The sequence below is a fragment of the Gorilla gorilla genome, chromosome 9, assembly GCF_029281585.2.
Source record: "Gorilla gorilla gorilla isolate KB3781 chromosome 9, NHGRI_mGorGor1-v2.1_pri, whole genome shotgun sequence".
Classification (NCBI taxonomy): domain Eukaryota; kingdom Metazoa; phylum Chordata; class Mammalia; order Primates; family Hominidae; genus Gorilla; species Gorilla gorilla.
This window is the reverse complement of record NC_073233.2, coordinates 10954723-10972642: the sequence shown is the minus strand read 5'-3', so window position 1 is coordinate 10972642 and position 17920 is coordinate 10954723. Positions and strand designations below refer to the sequence as shown.

Genomic DNA, 17920 nt, shown 5'->3' with positions numbered 1-17920 from the left:
GGCTAAGGGATGCTCCAGGACTATTAACTCCCTGGCATTCCTGGTTTGCCACACAAGGGAAAACTTTCAGATAAGAGACACAGGCTTGCAGTAAGACATGGCACCAACAACATCTGGTATACATCTTATTTATGGAGAAATCGAGAATCTTAGGTTTATAGATGATCCCCCCATCTATAAACATATCTACGCCCATTCTTGTCTTTTTTTCTGTATATAGAGTCGGGTATCTCTCCTGTCCAAGATAACTTCTCCACCTGTTCTCTGAACACCATGCCCTCCCATATCTTCTAGGACCCCATCCCCTCAATATACATCTCATTTGTATCTTTAGCCTCTTGTTCTTCACTAAATCTGTCCCCTTAGCAAAATCAGAGTACCTGTCTATCTGCTACCTTTATCTCTATGACCTTTTACAACCACTCTGAACCAAATAATACACTTCCATTTTGTCAAGTTATTCTCGTTAAGATGACCAATAGCATGTTGCCTAGTTAGCAGATGAGGGAGAAACTAGACCAGGTTCTGTCATTGGGAAGCAAAGTACCATAGGAGCAATTGAAGGTGCTGAACTGGGGAAGGACTCCCTCTTTTTTAGGCATCCAAGCGCAAATGGTTTTGCATGCACAATAGCAAGATCTTGATTTGTAGAGCCAGGGATTCACCTTACAGGGCAGGAAAGTCTTCTTCCTTAAGTCAAATGGTAAGAGTGCAATAATTCTACCTGGGCTGGAGTGAATTAAATTCAAAGTAAGTACAGATCTATAAAGAATATTTTAGGCCTTTGGGTTGTTACAGCCATGAATTAGTCAACTGTATTATATATGTTTCTCTGGATTTTTTAAATTCTGTTTTAAACTGTATCATAATCGAGAGATGACTAACTTTCAGTAAACTGCATGTCTTATCTATAGTCTTTCCCTGGGAACCAACTACATTTGGCAAATTATCTCAGTTCATTTATTGGTTAAACTTTGATCAAAGTTGTAGATTTAAGAGCTCTGGAACATGGGTCCAAGCACAGCAAATATCATCATAAGCAGATAAAGAAGAAGTTTCATTTTCAACCAATGTGGGAGGCAGGGGGACAGGAGGCGGGAATAAAATAATCACAAATCCTAAGGCCAATAAATAATGAAAGGAAACCTATAACAAGAATGGCATTGCTTTCTTAATCAGACTGGCATGGAAATAGCAGTGTCAGATGCATCATTTTAGTCAACAGATAAAAGAATGACAGAGTGCCTTGATGAAGAGTTACAGAGGTATCTACAAGACAGTTTTAGCTTTAGAAGTGGAAACAAATTAAGAGTGTATCAGAAATTGAAGGAAAAAAATTTCCTTAGGAGTTGAGTTGAAAAATAAAATTAGGGTGAGTTGAAAAAGAAAATTAGGTGTCTTCTGCTAGATCAGAAGACATTCTGATCTAGCAAATATGTGGCTATTATAAGTGGTACAGAAAAATGGAGCTAATGCGTTTACAAAAAAATGATGGACCTACTTGTACTGACAGGAAAAAAAAGAGGGAAATAGAGTATTAAAGGAAGTTAAAGTCATAGTTTACTACTTAGTAAAAGAGGTAACAACATTTATAGAAATTCTAGAGAATGTAAAGTCTAAGTGAGGAGAAGCAAAAATCTGGGAAGATGTATATATCCAAGAATAGGTCTCTGGGTCTCTGAAGGCTTGGGCTCTGGAATAAAACAGAAGCTTAGGTTCAGGAACCAGATGATCATGATTTTATAGCTCTCATGAACGTGGCCAGCAATAGTAAACCTCCCGTGGACAGCCAGACTCACAGACCTAAGGAAATCCAGCACAGGAAGAAGGCACTTTGGTGAAGAGCTAAAGAGTCCTTAGAAATTTGTGATAGATGCCATGAAATACAAAGAAAAGAGAGGTACTAAGAACTGTGGAAAATGTCAGGCCTTAAACTTTTTTTGAAATGTATTTTTGCTCAATGGAATGCATCTTGTTTGATATGGTGTGAATATATTTGTCCCTCTAAACTTTATATATTGGAACTTAGTGTGATAGTATTAAGTAATAGAGCCTTTAGGAAGTGATTAAGCCAGGAGGGCTCTGCCCTCATGAATGCGATTAGCAAGCTTATAAAAGGGCTGGAAGGGATGCATTAAGCCCTCTTGCCCTTCTGCATTTTCTGCCATGTGAAGACGAAGACACAGCATTCATCCTCTCTGTAGGGCACAGAGTTTAAGGTCCCATCTTGGAAGCAGGTACCAGGCCCTCACCAGACACCTAACCTGCCAGTGACTTGGTCTTAGGCTTCCCAGTCTCCAGAACTGTGAGAAATACATTTCTATTCTTTATCAATTACTCAGTCTCAGTTATTTTGTTATAACAGCATAAATTGACCAAGACACTGCCCAAAAGAATGTAGCTGTTTCTCCCTAAAGAATACTCTCAATGCTGCACTGGGGTGCTTGGAACAAAGTGGACAAAGAGGAGATGGAAAAGGAAGTGTGGAGGTTTTGTAATATGCATAATACTTAAGGGAAGAATGGCATATTGCAAATTTTAATTTGAGAAAACAGAAGTGTTTCATATACCATTTCCTTCAAATAAAAAATTATTTAAATAGGTGGATTTTTTTCTCACATTGTAAGGAAATCATAGTTTCACTCTTAACTTCTTTTTATGTATTTATTTATTTATTTTTAATTTTATTATTATTACACTTTAAGTTTTAGGGTACATGTGCACAATGTGCAGGTTTGTTACATATGTATACATGTGCCATGTTGGTGTGCTGCACCCATTAACTCGTCATTTAACATTAGGTATATCCTGAGTTAATTTCCGGGCTCTAGACACCAAACGATAGACACCAACTGACAAATAAAACAGTTCTGAAAACCTGAAACCATCAATCCTGTTTTTTCCCCTTGTGTTTCCTTTCTGGTCTCTCCCCAGAGAGCATTGTAATTCTCTTTAAGGACTGTGGCCAGTGATGGCAATGTGGATCTAAATTTCTCTTTGACTAGGGAATGAGCTATTACACTATGTGGTAGCCACGTTTTGTTCTGAGGACTTACTTGTGTTTTCCAAGTTTTTGTGAATGTAGAGCTTGTGCTTGTGGTGGGTATTTGTCATTCACTGTAGCTGGCACTTGAGTGCTCTTCCTATGTTTGACCAATTTTCCTTTTCTTGGGGCGTCTACTTCTCCCCCAAGAAAAGCCATAGAAGTCACCTTCCTACCTAATTAATCAGCTTTCATACCATGACAGAAACTCCAAAATCTCAGGGGCATACAACAAATGTTTTCACTCACACCTCATGTCCTTGGCTGCAGATAGGTTGCTAGGATCCCAGTCCACATGTCTTTGCATCCAGGACTCAAGCTGAAGCAGGAGCCCCTCTTTGTGATATGCCTTTATTGTGACAATGAGAAAACAACAAAAGGTGGTACAAACATGCAATGTCTCTTAGAGCTTCTGTATGGAACTGAAACACTTCCCTCCATTCCTATTTCAACGACCCAAGATGGTCATATAGCCAAGTCTCATAATGTCCTAGAAAGCATTCTCCAGCTATCGGGAAGCACTGTGAGTCATGAGGCATTCTCCAGCTATCGGGAAGCACTGTGCGTCATGAGGCAATGGATGAGATTGTATGTCCCCCTCACAAAAAGGGAGAAAATAGATGGGAATAATCACCCACCATGGGAGAAGGCATTTTGTCTAAGTGCTGTCAATCATGCACACCTCCAGGAAGCCAATTCAGAAGCTAGGAAAATAAAAGCAAAATGCCACATTGAATCATTCTGGTGAAGAGTGCTGACAGAAGAGTAAATCTTCCAGAGATATCAGAGGCAGAGATTCTAGTGTCAGTCTCTGCACCCAGGTTTAGGAGTGAGGTCCTAGTTGACTATGCTCAACGGAGCCAGTAGTGATAGTTCCATCAGAGTGGACCTATGGGGTAATTTGATGATGTTCCTGCATACATCATCAATGGACTACCAAATGTTCTTTAATAAGTCCTTTTTATGCTTAAAATAGGTTTCTGGCATTTTCAACTCTTGTTTTTAGTAGGCATTTTGATTGACTGGCTCTTCCCTCAGTTGTCTGCTATTCATGTGGCAATGAGTTAGGCCAAATCCCTACAAAAAACATTTTACACTCTGATAAGAAGACTATATAATTTAGCATTTTCCACTATAGAGAATATGCCTTCTCTTCCAGTACCTTCTGAACAATTATATAATGCAATTATATAGTTGGCCACAAAACAGTTTCCCAAATGATAAGTTATAATGGCATTTTTTAAACTCTTATTGCATTGTGGTTATAAAATGCTAACAAACCTAAATAAATTATATATATATATATATATATATAGAATTTCAATTTAATTAAGTAATTTCAAGAGAAAAGCAAATTTGAAACTGTGCTCAATAATGTATTTAATAACAAATGATAACAAAAGCACCAAGATGATTTATAGTATATAGCCTGACTTATATTTAGGGAAAACTTTACACTCCTCAGTCAATGCAAGAAGCAAGAAAAATAAGACAATAAATATAAGTAAAATAAATCAAGAAAAAATAATAAAGATAAAATCAGAAAAAAATTGAAATAACAAATTAACAGGTTCTTTGAAAGGAACAATCAACTAGACAGATCTTTGGAAAGAAAGATATGTCACTCAGAAAAAAAAAACATAAAGTAGTGGTAAATATATAATATCAGGGATTAGAATCAAGAAAAAAACTCAAAGTAATGACAAATAAAAATAAAAATAATTATTTGTGTAATTGTTCATAACCATGGAGACACTGATACTTTGAGAATAGTAACTTACTGAAACAGATTCGACATTTAAAGAACTTGAATTAGACATCAAATACAAGGACATATAAAGCTACTTCTTCTTGTTTTAATCTAATGCAACTCTGATATCAAAACTAATAACAGTATTTGGCTTGTTCTGCTTCCCACTGTACAAAAGTCTTACTGTTAGTTGTGTGTCACTATTAACAATTGCTATTGTAATATACATCTATATTCTGATATACACCTTTTTATTTAGTTATTTATGTCTCTCTGTCTCATGCACACACACACACACACACACACACACACACACACATATGCTGCCATTTTCCTGTCCATGGCATCTCACACTGAAACTGCCCCACCACATCCTTGCTAGATCTTCCTTTTACTGTTCCTTTCGTCTGCTTCTGAAATTGTTCTCTCTTTTCTACTTCCTGCTTCTCAATTTTTTGGAACACTTAAACTCTAATATACAATCTAGGTGACAGCCTCAACCCAGAAGCACTTTCAGAAAGGCTCTCCACCACCTGTAGACAGAATTCTATGTTTTAATTTCTAGACTCACTTCCCCTTCCATCCCTGACCTCCTTCCTCTGCCAAAGTGAAAGTGGTAACAAAGTCCTGCAGATTTTCCCCTCTAGGCAGGAATATCCTCTCTCTTAGCCAAGGCTAGCACTGAGTAGATAGGGACGGGAGGCCCTAATCTCCTACTTGGACTCCTGGGAGATGTCAGTTTTGCCTTCTGGAAACTGAACACAATCTGGAATAGAGGAAACAGGAGGTATTAACTCCATCATAAGAGGTCCAGTAGGAGACTTTCAAGGTGGAGCGGGGTATCTACTCATGGTCTAGGCTGTACTCCTACCCTCGTCCTTCCACCCCTAGCAGGTTCTCCTGCTGACTGACACGCCACTAACACAGACAGCTATTTCTTCCCCTTTAAAGCCTTCAAGCCTAAGATTATATTCTCATCAAGCCTAAGATTATACAAAACTAATTGAGGGTGTGGCTCATGCTTCCTCAGAAAGAGTAAGAGAAGAAAATAAATTAGGGGTCTCTAAGCAAGCATGTTGTATGACATGCAATATGGTCAGTCTCTGGTCTCTTTCCAGAAAACCAGGCCTCAGATTTGTACTAACCCCCTAACTCTTCCTTAGTCCTACTTCTTCAGTGTCCCAAACAGTTCTCAGTTCTTGCTTCTCCTTTGATGCTACTCCTCCCCTAGAGCACAGATGGGCACCATCCTACAGTTAGCCACTCATCTTGTTGTCCTGGTCTATCCTGGATTCAGGGCAGAGGGTTGGAGTCTGCAGCTACAGCTGTGGAATTTGTCCACGACAGAGCCTCACCTGGACACACCTGTCTCACAGCAAACAAATAAACAAACAAACAAAACATTCTGAAGACATCTGTAAAGGAAAGCTTCTATGCCTTGGAAGTAAACTGGTCTGTCTTCAAAAGCCCTCTCTCCAGCCTTCCCCACATGAACACAAGCCCCCACCCCCAGCTACCCTGATTGCCAGGGTTCTTGACAGTCCGTCATAGTTACAAATTGCACCTTACACATGAAAATGATCTCCCCATTAACTGTTTTAACTTCGCAGAGATTCCAGAGCAGTACAACCAACTTGACCTTCAGCTCCTTAAAGGCAGAGACTATATGTCCCATAGTTGTAATCCCAGCACCCAGTAAAATATTGTCAAGAAAATTGATGTTAAATAAATGTTTAAAATGGCTTATTTCAATTAATCCATTCATTATTCTATTAGAGCAGCCATTTCTCCAAAACTGGGTGAGACAGAGGGTACAGCTCAGACCTAAGATACTTTTGTTTTTTCTCATAGGCCTATTTGTTGCAGGAAATTTCTGGGCCTCACCCTTCAGAATTTTAACCATGGCCTGGGCTCAGACACTGGCATGAGCATTCTGGAGTATCTGTCCTAACAATTAAGATATTATATAATTTGGAACCGAGCTTCAGTTGGAAGATTTCCTGGTTATTTTCTATGCGGATAGGAGGTGCCTTCACTTGCTTATTAAAACCTAAGTGTCAAGAGAAGGACAAGGCCCTGGGAGTACAAAGAAAAACCCATATCACTGTCTTAAGTAACAGTTTTTGTGCGTGCGTGCATGTGTCTATGTGTTTGGGTGAGGAAGGGATACCAGTTGTTTAATTTTTTTTTCCTTTTTTAATGACAATTTTTGACCGGGGTTTCCATTTCTCCATCAACTCCCGGTCTCTGTTGTCTGTTTTTCTGTTTAAAAGTGGACTGTGGCAATAGTGATGACAAGCTGGTTGCTGAAGTAAAAAAGAAAAAAGAGAGGGTTTTGTTTTGTTTTGTTTTGTTTAAGAACCCAGTATTTAAAGCCTGGAACCATGAGAGGTCGCGAATCTTGCCAGGAACAGCAGAGTCCACACCATATGTGCGCCCAACCCTTTGCTAAGATGGGTCACAGAACCAGACTTGGCCAATCTCAGGCTTCTGAGTTTAACAAGTCAAACTGGCAAATGAATAGCCACCTGAGCCTCTCTTAATGCAGTGCCTGAGCGGCATCATTTGGGAGCCTCAATCCTTTGACCTATCCTAGAACTAACTCCTAGAACCCTCTACAGTTTAAGGGAATCTGAGTGGGTGAAGGCACCAGAAAAACCCAGGAAGTAGAGAAAAAACATTGACATGCCTAGAAGCGCCGAAACCCCCGTCTCATCACCAATTGGCTAGGGGTACCCTGGTCCCTGCCTGTGATTGGCTGCCCCCACAAACACACCGCCCCCTGGGCGAAGCCAACCTGGGCCCAGCCGACCGCTCATTGGCTGCCGTCCCGCGAGCGGGGCCTAGAGCCGGGTGTAGTATCCTGGGAGCTGCGGGCTACTGGGCCTGCGCTGCCGGGCTTTGGGTTCTGGGCCTCTGCCGCTCTCTGGCCCTAAGTGCTGAGCTGCCGGGAACGGCAGCTTCTGACGCTGGGCCATTGGACGCTGCGGAACCAGGCTTCTTCACTTTGAGTTTCCGCCGCGAAGCGCCAGTCCGGGCCGAGGAGGGAGGTGGGTAGATAACTCTGCCTTTTCTGAAGTCAGATCCCGCACGCTCACGTTACCCCCACCCGCCCGCTGCCCTGGGGACCTGCCCAGCGCCCTGTGGCCAGGCCAGGAGCTTACTGTCCCCCAGCTGCTCCCTGACTCCGGAGGTTACCGCCCGCCCCTCGACTCCCTTCCCGCTGGGGTCCTAACTGGAAGTCTTCCAGGCCCCGCCCCCTTCTCCAATGCCCTTCTCAGACTCTCGCTGTACCCTGCGGAAGGCACAGTCAAAGCAACCGAACGTTTAATTATTTGAATTTTCTCAAAGTAATTCATGTATAATAAAAAGTCAAACATTAAAGCAGGTCTTATTTTGAAGAGCAGTAACTACCCATCCCCAGATCTTTGCAGAGGCTGCCACTTTTAGTTTGTCCCCATTTAGATGTTTTTAGCACCCTAAATCAAAATCATATGCGTTCCACTGTATTTCTGGATTTAGCATTTTGATATTTCTTTGCCTTACTTTCTTACTGCCACAATCTTGTCAATTTTCCATCGCTATTTTAGGTCTTCCATTTGTAGCTTTAAATAATAGGTATCAACTTCCATTTATTGTTTTATTGACTTTAGATGGTGTCTCTCAATGTCTCTACTGACTTAGCTAAGGATATTAACACATCCTCCACTTTCAATCTACTGTCGGTTGGAACTCAACATTTACATTTAGTTTTCACGTATTCAACAAGTATTTGAGGCACTGTTCTTGGCACTGGGGAAATAGAAATGAACAAAACAGACAATGACCCTATCCACATGAAAAAGTTCTAGTATGGGAAGTAAGACAATAGACGAATACATGGCAAATGACGTCAAAAGCAGGATCATGTAGAAGTCATTTTCAGCTGGGAGAATAGCAGGCACCCAAGTCAGGTAGATTGAATGGACGAGGGGTTTGCAGGAGTGTGTGGAAGTTTATTCCTTTGCCTAGCTGGGCACAGGTGCTGTTTCAAGGAGAGATCTTGTTAACCGGGAGCCAGGATAGATTATTTAGTAAGTTAGTGATTTACCAAAATGAGGTTTTAGGATACTGGATCCCACAGTTTGGTAGTGATAGTGGGAGGAAGAAAAGCAGGAGGCAGGGAGTCTAGTGAGAAGGCATGCCCTGCCAATGGCATATCAGAGAGTCCTGCAAGATTTACTGCCCTGCTTCCTGCTTCCTGCTACTGGACTGCACTAAACCACAGTGATTTTTCTCTCCTCTTGAATTTGTATTATACCTTAAAGCTAAAGAGGTTAAGAAATTTGCCCAAGATAGATGGCAGAGCCCCAAGCCAAACATCTGTAAAATGAGAACAGTAATGGCCTCTGCCTAGGGTTGTGAAATAAACCAACTTAATTCATGTAAAGTGCTCAGAACAGGGCCTGGCACATCATATAACTGCTCAAAGAGTGCTTGCTTTTATTATTAATGTATGCTCTCAATTTACCTCACAAATGCTAAAAGGATTTTGGGTTTAGGAACTATCTCCTATGTCTAGCTGGTTAATTCATTCAACAAATATTTACTCAGCAATATCTGCATTGCAGGTGCTGTTTAGGTGCTGAGGATACAACAGGAACTAGGATCAACATGGCCCTTCCTTGTATAGATTCTAGCTGGTAACACAAACTAGCAAAGTGAATGAATAAATATTGCCAACTGAGCCAAGAGCCTGCCATTGACCGAGTTCCATGCCCATATGTGGCCCTGGCAAAAATCTCAGATTTCTTGCTGGTGTAGTGATTTCATCAATATGGGTGTGATGATCATCAAATGATCTTTGTTTTAATCTCCAAGGGATGTTATTTCATCTCTGCTTCTAACATATCACTAAAAGCTCAGAAGACTACCTTGACATCTTGGTGAATAATAAGTACGTTAGTGCTGTAGCAGTGGGCAGGGGTTTAAAAGGCGCAGGAAAAGAACTGCTGTTTCCTTTACAGTTTTTGCATTTTAGTATGCAACACAAAAAAACAAATTGAGCTTGTAGGCAATGGGCTTCTGGCATACTACCTTTTGACACTTTGAATTATATTAATGTAAATATAAACATACCAGAGAGTGAGGCTGGAGGTATTTATGGCCTTACTTCAGATACTGAAATACCACATTTTATGTGAACTTACCCAAGTTTAAGAGAAATAATCCTGATCTGTAGAGCATGATTGGAGTGGTAATGGTCAAGTAGAGCAAACCCAGAGGAAAATCAGAGTTGACCAAGTGAATGAAAACCGAGGACTCCCAATATTCACTCACTTAGGCATCCCCATTATCCCCTTCATGGTATGAGTAATGTGGCCCGTTCAGACCATGCACCCTTCAGTTGGAAAGGCCAATGCTTATTAAAGAAGGTCAGTAAAGGGTCAAAAGGAAGGTGGTTTTCCCCCAGAAATTAATTATTCCTGTTACTGATCTCTCTGTTCCTCTGTTACCTTTTTCTCTTATTTGTCTTTCTTTTCTTCTTCTCAGCCTTTACTACTTCTCCCTGGTTTCATTCATGTTCTGAGGAGGGTGTGAGAAGGAACCATGGATCCCACAGCCTTGGTGGAAGCCATTGTGGAAGAAGTGGCCTGTCCCATCTGTATGACCTTCCTGAGGGAGCCCATGAGCATTGACTGTGGCCACAGCTTCTGCCACAGCTGTCTCTCTGGACTCTGGGAGATCCCAGGAGAATCCCAGAACTGGGGTTACACCTGTCCCCTCTGTCGAGCTCCTGTCCAGCCAAGGAACCTGCGGCCTAATTGGCAGCTGGCCAATGTTGTAGAAAAAGTCCGTCTGCTAAGGCTACATCCAGGAATGGGGCTGAAGGGTGACCTGTGTGAGCGCCATGGGGAAAAGCTGAAGATGTTCTGCAAAGAGGATGTCCTGATAATGTGTGAGGCCTGCAGCCAGTCCCCAGAGCATGAGGCCCACAGTGTTGTGCCAATGGAGGATGTTGCCTGGGAGTACAAGGTGAGAGATGGAAGCTGGCCGCTCCAGTCTAACCCCGGCCCCAAGTTGGCTGTTTCTAGATCAAGGGCTTGACCACCAGCACCACAGACTGAGAGCTAACTCCTTTGGTTCCTGACACCCACAGATCCCTGGAATCTGATACAGAGAGCTGTACGTTTCCTTGTATTCATGACCTTCCTTGATTTCCTGCTCTCCCACTTCCTCTACACCTACATCCTAACAGGGCTCAATTCCTAACCCAAGGCTGATTTCAGTACTGAGAATGTGAAGGAAAACAGTTTGGGTTTTAACTGAGATTCTGGATGCCTTGGATGAGTTTAGGCATGAGGCTCTTATATAGATGGTCAAGGCTACACCTGACCTGCAAACTCCTCCTAGCAGTGCTGCAAGTAATCATTTGGCATTGAATGGATCACTTCACTCCTTCATTTTATAGACAAAAGTGAGGCTTAGAAAGTTGAAAACATGGCAATTTATTTTAGAGGTGGAAAGAACTATGGGTGAGTCACAAGACTGAGAGAGGTCATCTAATATAATCTTCTCAGGTCCTTTCTGACTTCAGGTCCAGTTAGTGAAAGAAAGATCAGAGGCTGTGACTCAAGTCTTCTTGCTCTTTCACCTCTCCCAAGTTTGTTTGTTTGACAAGTCATCTCTGACAAACCTGGGACTCCTTTTTTGTAGCTAACCTCATCAACTTCCAGCTTCTGGGCTTCTCTTTACTCTTTCATCAGATGCCCATAATGACATCTTTATCAGAACCATTATCTCAGTGATTCTGTGATCCAGTGATCCAGCATTGGTCTCAACTCTCTTTTTTGGAGTTGAAATAGGAAGGTGAGAGTGTAAGACAAATCCCCTGAATTAGCTTTTTTCCTATATGGGAGGGATTTCTAAAATATGAAAAGTATTTACTAACTCATTCTGTTTTTGAGACTATTAGAAAAGGGAGATAGTATAACATAGGGGTAAAGGGCTGGATCTAATCCCAGCCCAACCATTTATTACCTGAATGACTTTGGGTAGGTCACCCTCTAAGCCTCAGTTTTCTTGTCTATAAAATAAGGTTAATACCAGCCTCAGAGGATGTTGTAAGTATCACATGCATATTTAGAGCTTAAAATATACCTGACACTTGATAAATTTTAACAAAATAGTTGCTATTTTGTTAAAATAGAATTAAATGGTGTTTCTGCACAGTTTATGCTTTTCAGTAGAAATCCCTTGCATTACTATTCTAGGAAAGTGCTTCTTACCCTTAATAAGCATATGAACCACCTGGGAGATCCAGCTAAAATTGAGATTCTCATTTGGTAGGTCTAAAGTAAGGCCAAGATTCTGCATTTCTAACAAGCTCCTAGGTGATGTGGATGCTGCTGATCCGCTTGAACCACATTTGGAGTAACAAGGTTCTGGCAGACAGTAAGATAAAAATAAATAAGATAAGGATAAAAATTGGCATGGAAAGGAAAGTCCAAGGTACTTTTCTGGAGAGGTTGGAAATGGACCTTTTCTTCCAGTTTACAGACATTTAGAGACTGTGGGAGTTGAAGTGATTCTCAGCCCAGAGAGCTACCTCGGATGTCATCTGGGCAGAGTCTGCTTCCTCTGTGGCATTCCCTTTCCCCACAGCCTTCACTGTGGCCGGTTGCCTGAAGGACTCTGGTTCTCCCATAGCCTCCCAATGCTAGGAAGCCTAGGCTGCCAGAGGTGGCCTCATGAGGGTTTTGTCTCTTGCAGTGGGAACTTCATGAGGCCCTCGAACATCTGAAGAAAGAGCAAGAAGAGGCCTGGAAGCTTGAAGTTGGTGAAAGGAAACGAACTGCCACCTGGAAGGCAGGTTGCCTCGTGGGGAAAGGAGTTTGTGTCAGTCGTCCTGTGTGGTCCTGGAGCTGGCCTAGGGTAGCATTCTCATCTCTGTGAGGCAGAATGTGAGGCTTGAAATCACAGAGCCTAGGGTTCTAATCCCTGCTTTCTCTGTCCCAGGCCTTAGGTAGGCCACGTCACCTCTTAATTCCAGTTTCTCCGTGGGGATGTAGGGATAACCTCTGGTCTTGTATCCTCATATATGAGAAAGGAAAAGCACATGCTCACGTGTGTCAGCTCACAGTGGCATGGCTTATGTCATGCTTAGTAAAGCAGAGTTTCTCTTTCATTTTCCCAAGTTAGAGCATATTTGCTAAGAGTCTGGTTATTAAAATATTGTAAAATCACCTCTGAAATAAATTTGAGGCCAGTAAGTATCAAACTACTAGAACTTTTGATCAACAGAAAGTAACACTGAACCAATCTAAAACAGCATGTTGAACAGATATAATATCAACATGAAAATGAACCACCTAACAGTGTAGTTAAGTTACACTGCCTTAGAGACTTAAATGTAACACATCTTGTCATTATTCTGAAAATGGAAAATAGTCTAGAGCATGTAGTATTAAGATAATATCCTGGACCCTACTGGAGTCAATAAGAGTGACAATAGAGACCTAGAAGCATGTGGTGGAGCTGGGGGAACAGGAAGCTAGAAAAAATAGTATCCTTTATCTTTGCCTCTGCATAGCCTGTCATGTGGTTGGTACCATTGCAGAGTATGTGTGTATGCATATGTCAGTATGCTTGATACTGGGCGACTGAAAGTATCAGTGCTGATTTCCATCTTGGCTCCACAGATACAGGTGGAAACCCGAAAACAGAGTATTGTATGGGAGTTTGAAAAATACCAGCGATTACTAGAGAAAAAGCAGCCACCACATCGGCAGCTGGGGGCAGAGGTAGCAGCAGCTCTGGCCAGCCTACAGCGGGAGGCAGCGGAGACCATGCAGAAACTGGAGTTGAACCATAGCGAGCTCATCCAGCAGAGCCAGGTCCTGTGGAGGATGATTGCAGAGTTGAAAGAGAGGTCGCAGAGGCCTGTCCGCTGGATGTTGCAGGTGAGTAGTAGGTTTTCCTGGTAACCCTGAGTGACAGCTGAAGATAGACTGAGACTCCAGGAGAGAGCATCAGTTACCCTTCAGTAGGGACTGCCAGCCCTCTGCCAGCTGGTCATGGATCCTGTGTTTCCCCAGCTAATACCTGCTGTTTCCCTATCCCTGGCTGGTGGATGACCTGGTCTGTTGTAGCATCATAGGTGGGGCAGTGCTCAGGCAGCTCTGGCGTCATTCCAGGCCCTCTCCTCTAGCCCGAGAGTCTTGAGATGGAGCCTGAAGCTGGCCAGTTCAGCCAAAGCTCAGCCTGCTCTTCCATCCTTCCATAGGCTTCTCCTTACCTCTGCATGGCATCTCTCCATTCTTGGTATCTGTCTCCCTTCCCCTAGAGAAACTCCCTGCCAGTTCGATGTCTGTTCCCTCTGAGGAATAGCACATACTCAGATGCTGCATTTTTTTTCCTCCTTCCAGGATATTCAGGAAGTGTTAAACAGGTATGTTCTCACCCTTGGAGCCTCTAAGCAGCCCTGTAGGGGATAGTGAGGCCTAACTAGAGCCAGAAGTAGGGACGGAGCACAGACTCGGTGCACACAGAAAAGCAGGTGCTGGTCCACAGTCTCGTCCCACTTACATGGTAATGGCTAAGGAATCTTTATTGATCTTTCCTTTTTCTTCTTTGTACTTGATCAAATGTATATCAAGTGAAGCTGTAAAATATGTGGTTTCAAGTAGATTGCTCAAAGAGGATAAAAGACTGCCCGTGACTCCTTCATGTCCGACAGAAAATGTGTGCACTTCTTCCTCTCCCAGAATCAAATATACATCCAACCCTTCCCATAGCATGGGCATGCGGGTGTTCTCACCTCTGCACACAAACAGCTTGAGGCTCAGCCAAATAACCGTAACCATCATGTCTCTGCTTTGCTGGGGTTCACTATGTCCCTGGGCAAGCCCCTCTTCCCTGTACTAAGATAAGGCCCATGTGACAAAGCCGGGACTCCTGGCCCTGAGGTTCACCCTCCTCTACCAGGAGCAAATCTTGGAGCTTGCAGCAGCCAGAACCAATCTCCCTGGAGTTGAAGACAGATTGCCGTGTGCTGGGGCTAAGAGAGATCCTGAAGACCTATGCAGGTAATGGATCCTGGGGGAGACTGTAGTGGACAGTGGGAGGGACCCCTCCCAGAGAAAGAAAATGGTTCAGTGCCCTCTGGGTGCTCCATCCAGCCTCACCCACTCATCATTGAGAAATCTGTGGCTGAATTTATCAGAGGGCCCTCACCCATGCCCCCTGGCCCTATATCACTGTTACCAACCAGGACCTTTTTTTTCTAGCTGACGTGCGCTTGGATCCAGATACTGCTTACTCCCGTCTCATCGTGTCTGAGGACAGAAAACGTGTGCACTATGGAGACACCAACCAGAAACTGCCAGACAATCCTGAGAGATTTTACCGCTATAACATCGTCCTGGGAAGCCAGTGCATCTCCTCAGGCCGGCACTACTGGGAGGTGGAGGTGGGAGACAGGTCTGAGTGGGGCCTGGGAGTATGTAAGCAAAATGTAGACCGGAAGGAGGTGGTCTACTTATCCCCCCACTATGGATTCTGGGTGATAAGGCTGAGGAAGGGAAATGAGTACCGAGCAGGCACCGATGAGTACCCGCTCCTGTCCTTGCCGGTCCCTCCTCGCCGGGTGGGAATCTTCGTGGATTATGAGGCCCATGACATTTCTTTCTACAACGTGACTGACTATGGCTCCCACATCTTCACTTTCCCCCGCTATCCCTTCCCTGGGCGCCTCCTGCCCTATTTTAGTCCTTGCTACAGCATTGGAACCAACAACACTGCTCCTCTGGCCATCTGCTCCCTGGACGGGGAGGACTAAGAAAGCTACCACCCTAACCAGAGAGGCCTTGGAATTGGGCCTGGCCCCCATGGGGCTTGGAGGACCCAGCCACTGACAGGTATCCGCTGAAACCGAGCTGAGCCCAGTATCCAAGGATTCCTCTGTCTGATCCTTTGGTCTTTGCTACCAGGCTGAAGTCTGTCATGAAACCACTTATTTTAAAAAGCAGAGGCCCAGTCAAATGAGCATTGCATCCTATGAGGGAAGCATGACAGGGCTGATGGTGAGGATCAGAGCAGTTCTAAGGTGACTCGTTGGGGTAAGGATCAGGACTTTGTCCATGTAGTAGCCAACCACCCTCTTCCCTGATTCCTGTCCGGTGTCACAGTTCAGTCAGTGAGGATGATGAAGTAGATACAATCTTCAGGACACCATTAGATGGGCTTTCCCAATAGGCCAAAAAAATGCTGCGCATACCCAGAGCTGGTTGTTGTGCTGAGGCCAGTCAGAGGGTGCTTCCCCTGAGGTTTGCTATAACTAAGCAACCTTTATGTGACCCTCACCTTCTGACCTCCTGGCAAGAGAAATTCAGTGCAGCAGGGGGACACAGACCTGGCCAAGCCACCCCACTGCTGTTCCCTCTCTGAGCACAAGCTGGGCAAATCACTGTCCCTTGGACTCCAGGAGACCAGTGTCCTAGTCTTGCCTTTTTTCTCTAAGTGGCAGGATCAGAAAACCTGTGAGCTTTAGTTTGTATTTTCACTTTATGAATGAGGAAACTGAAATGGCCTTAAGGGAGCACATTATTTCTTTTTTTTTGAGACAGAGTCTCGCTCTGTTGCCCAGGCTGGAGTGCAATGGCACGATCTCGGCTCACTGCAGGCTCTGCCTCCTGGGTTCACGCCATTCTCCTGCCTCAGCCTCCCGAGTAGCTGGGATTACAGGCGCCCGCCACCACGCGTGGCTCATTTTTTTTGTATTTTTAGTAGAGACGGGGTTTCACCGTGTTAGCCAGGATGGTCTCGATCTCCTGACCTCGTGATCCGCCCTCCTCGGTCTCCCACAGTGCTGGGATTGAGGCGTGAGCCACTGCGCCCGGCCCCTGGAGCAGGTTATTTCTTACAAAGCTGCTGAAGATAAGATTATCAAAATTATAAAGCATTTTTCACACTCAAATGAAACAAGGTTGACAAACTCACTTCGCAGGTCACATGCCTGTACATCATTTATTATCTTTGGGTCTGAAACTTCTCACGTGTTTGGGAGGTTTTATGTGTCCTCATTGGGAAAATGGGTGTAATTCAGCATAAAACCTCATATGATTGTCCTGCCTCATGGAGCTGCTGTATAGATCCCAGATCCATCCCATGCATTTGTTCCTGTCTGAGGCATAGAGGCAGGCAAGCCGTGGATTTTGCACATGGTGACCTTCCCACTCTGCCATGATACAGTCTGCATCTTATAGCAGTGCCTTTGTCTCAGGGCCTCTGCTGGCAGTCTAGACCTTTTGGGCAGAAAGGAGCTTCAAATGGCTGTGATAAGGAATATTAAAAATTGTGTTTCTACTTTAATTGTATTGGCTGTTCATGTATGTAGGAGTTAAAATAGGCCAAACTGGAGAAATAAACGCATTCTGTCCACCATGCTTCCAGACTGCTTCTTGAGAATTAGTAGTAGAAGGGGAGAAGTTTCCATCAGCTGCTTGGAGGGGAATGAGCTAGTGAGTCACAGACCCTGGTGCTGGCCAAGGGTTGAGCCTGCCTCCATTAGAGGAGCATCTTTGTCAGGGGATTCCCTGGGGGTAATTGAGAAGTAGGTCCCTAGGAAGGACTTCAGTTATGTCTGTGGACAATTGGCACAAAAGGGTTAAGGGAAAAATCAATGTTGTTCTTTTGCTATTAAGACAAATCTTGGAAGGTTCCTAGAAACGGAGGATTGTTAGGTGATAAATTCATTCAAACTTAGAATGAGGGAAGGAATGAAATGGCCTCATTTGTAATGTACTCTTTTTGGTTAGTTTGATTGTTTTTTACATTTATAAGCCTGTTTGGGTACTCTGATTACTTGTTAGAAGACTCGTAAGGTTAAACAAGCCACATTATTACAGATTGTCTGATTTTTAAGACCAGACAAGAAGATTGAAGCTCTAAGTGCCTGAAAACCCTTTTCTACAGAGCAGTTGTTTACCTTCCCTTCTGAGAACCGTATGAAAACAAGGACCTTATTTGTCTGTTCACCACTGTACCCCTAGTCTAGTACTCTGTGTGTGTGTGTGTGTGTGTGTGTGTGTATTAAATATTTAAGTGAGGGAACTTTCATTCATATGACTAGAATCAAAACAAAAATA

General features: G+C 43.5%; 1 protein-coding gene across 1 annotated transcript; it reads left to right on the top strand.

The window, feature by feature from the left end:
- Positions 1 to 7567: 7567 nt before the first annotated feature.
- On the top strand, positions 7568 to 17218 carry TRIM68 (tripartite motif containing 68). The gene is made up of 7 exons (XM_004050511.4): positions 7568 to 7843; positions 10326 to 10808; positions 12546 to 12641; positions 13475 to 13735; positions 14201 to 14223; positions 14760 to 14860; positions 15062 to 17218. The coding sequence occupies exons 2-7, from the start codon at positions 10383 to 10385 to the stop codon at positions 15610 to 15612; spliced, it is 1458 nt and encodes a 485-aa protein (XP_004050559.1). The 5' UTR covers positions 7568 to 7843; positions 10326 to 10382; the 3' UTR covers positions 15613 to 17218.
- Positions 17219 to 17920: the final 702 nt, after the last annotated feature.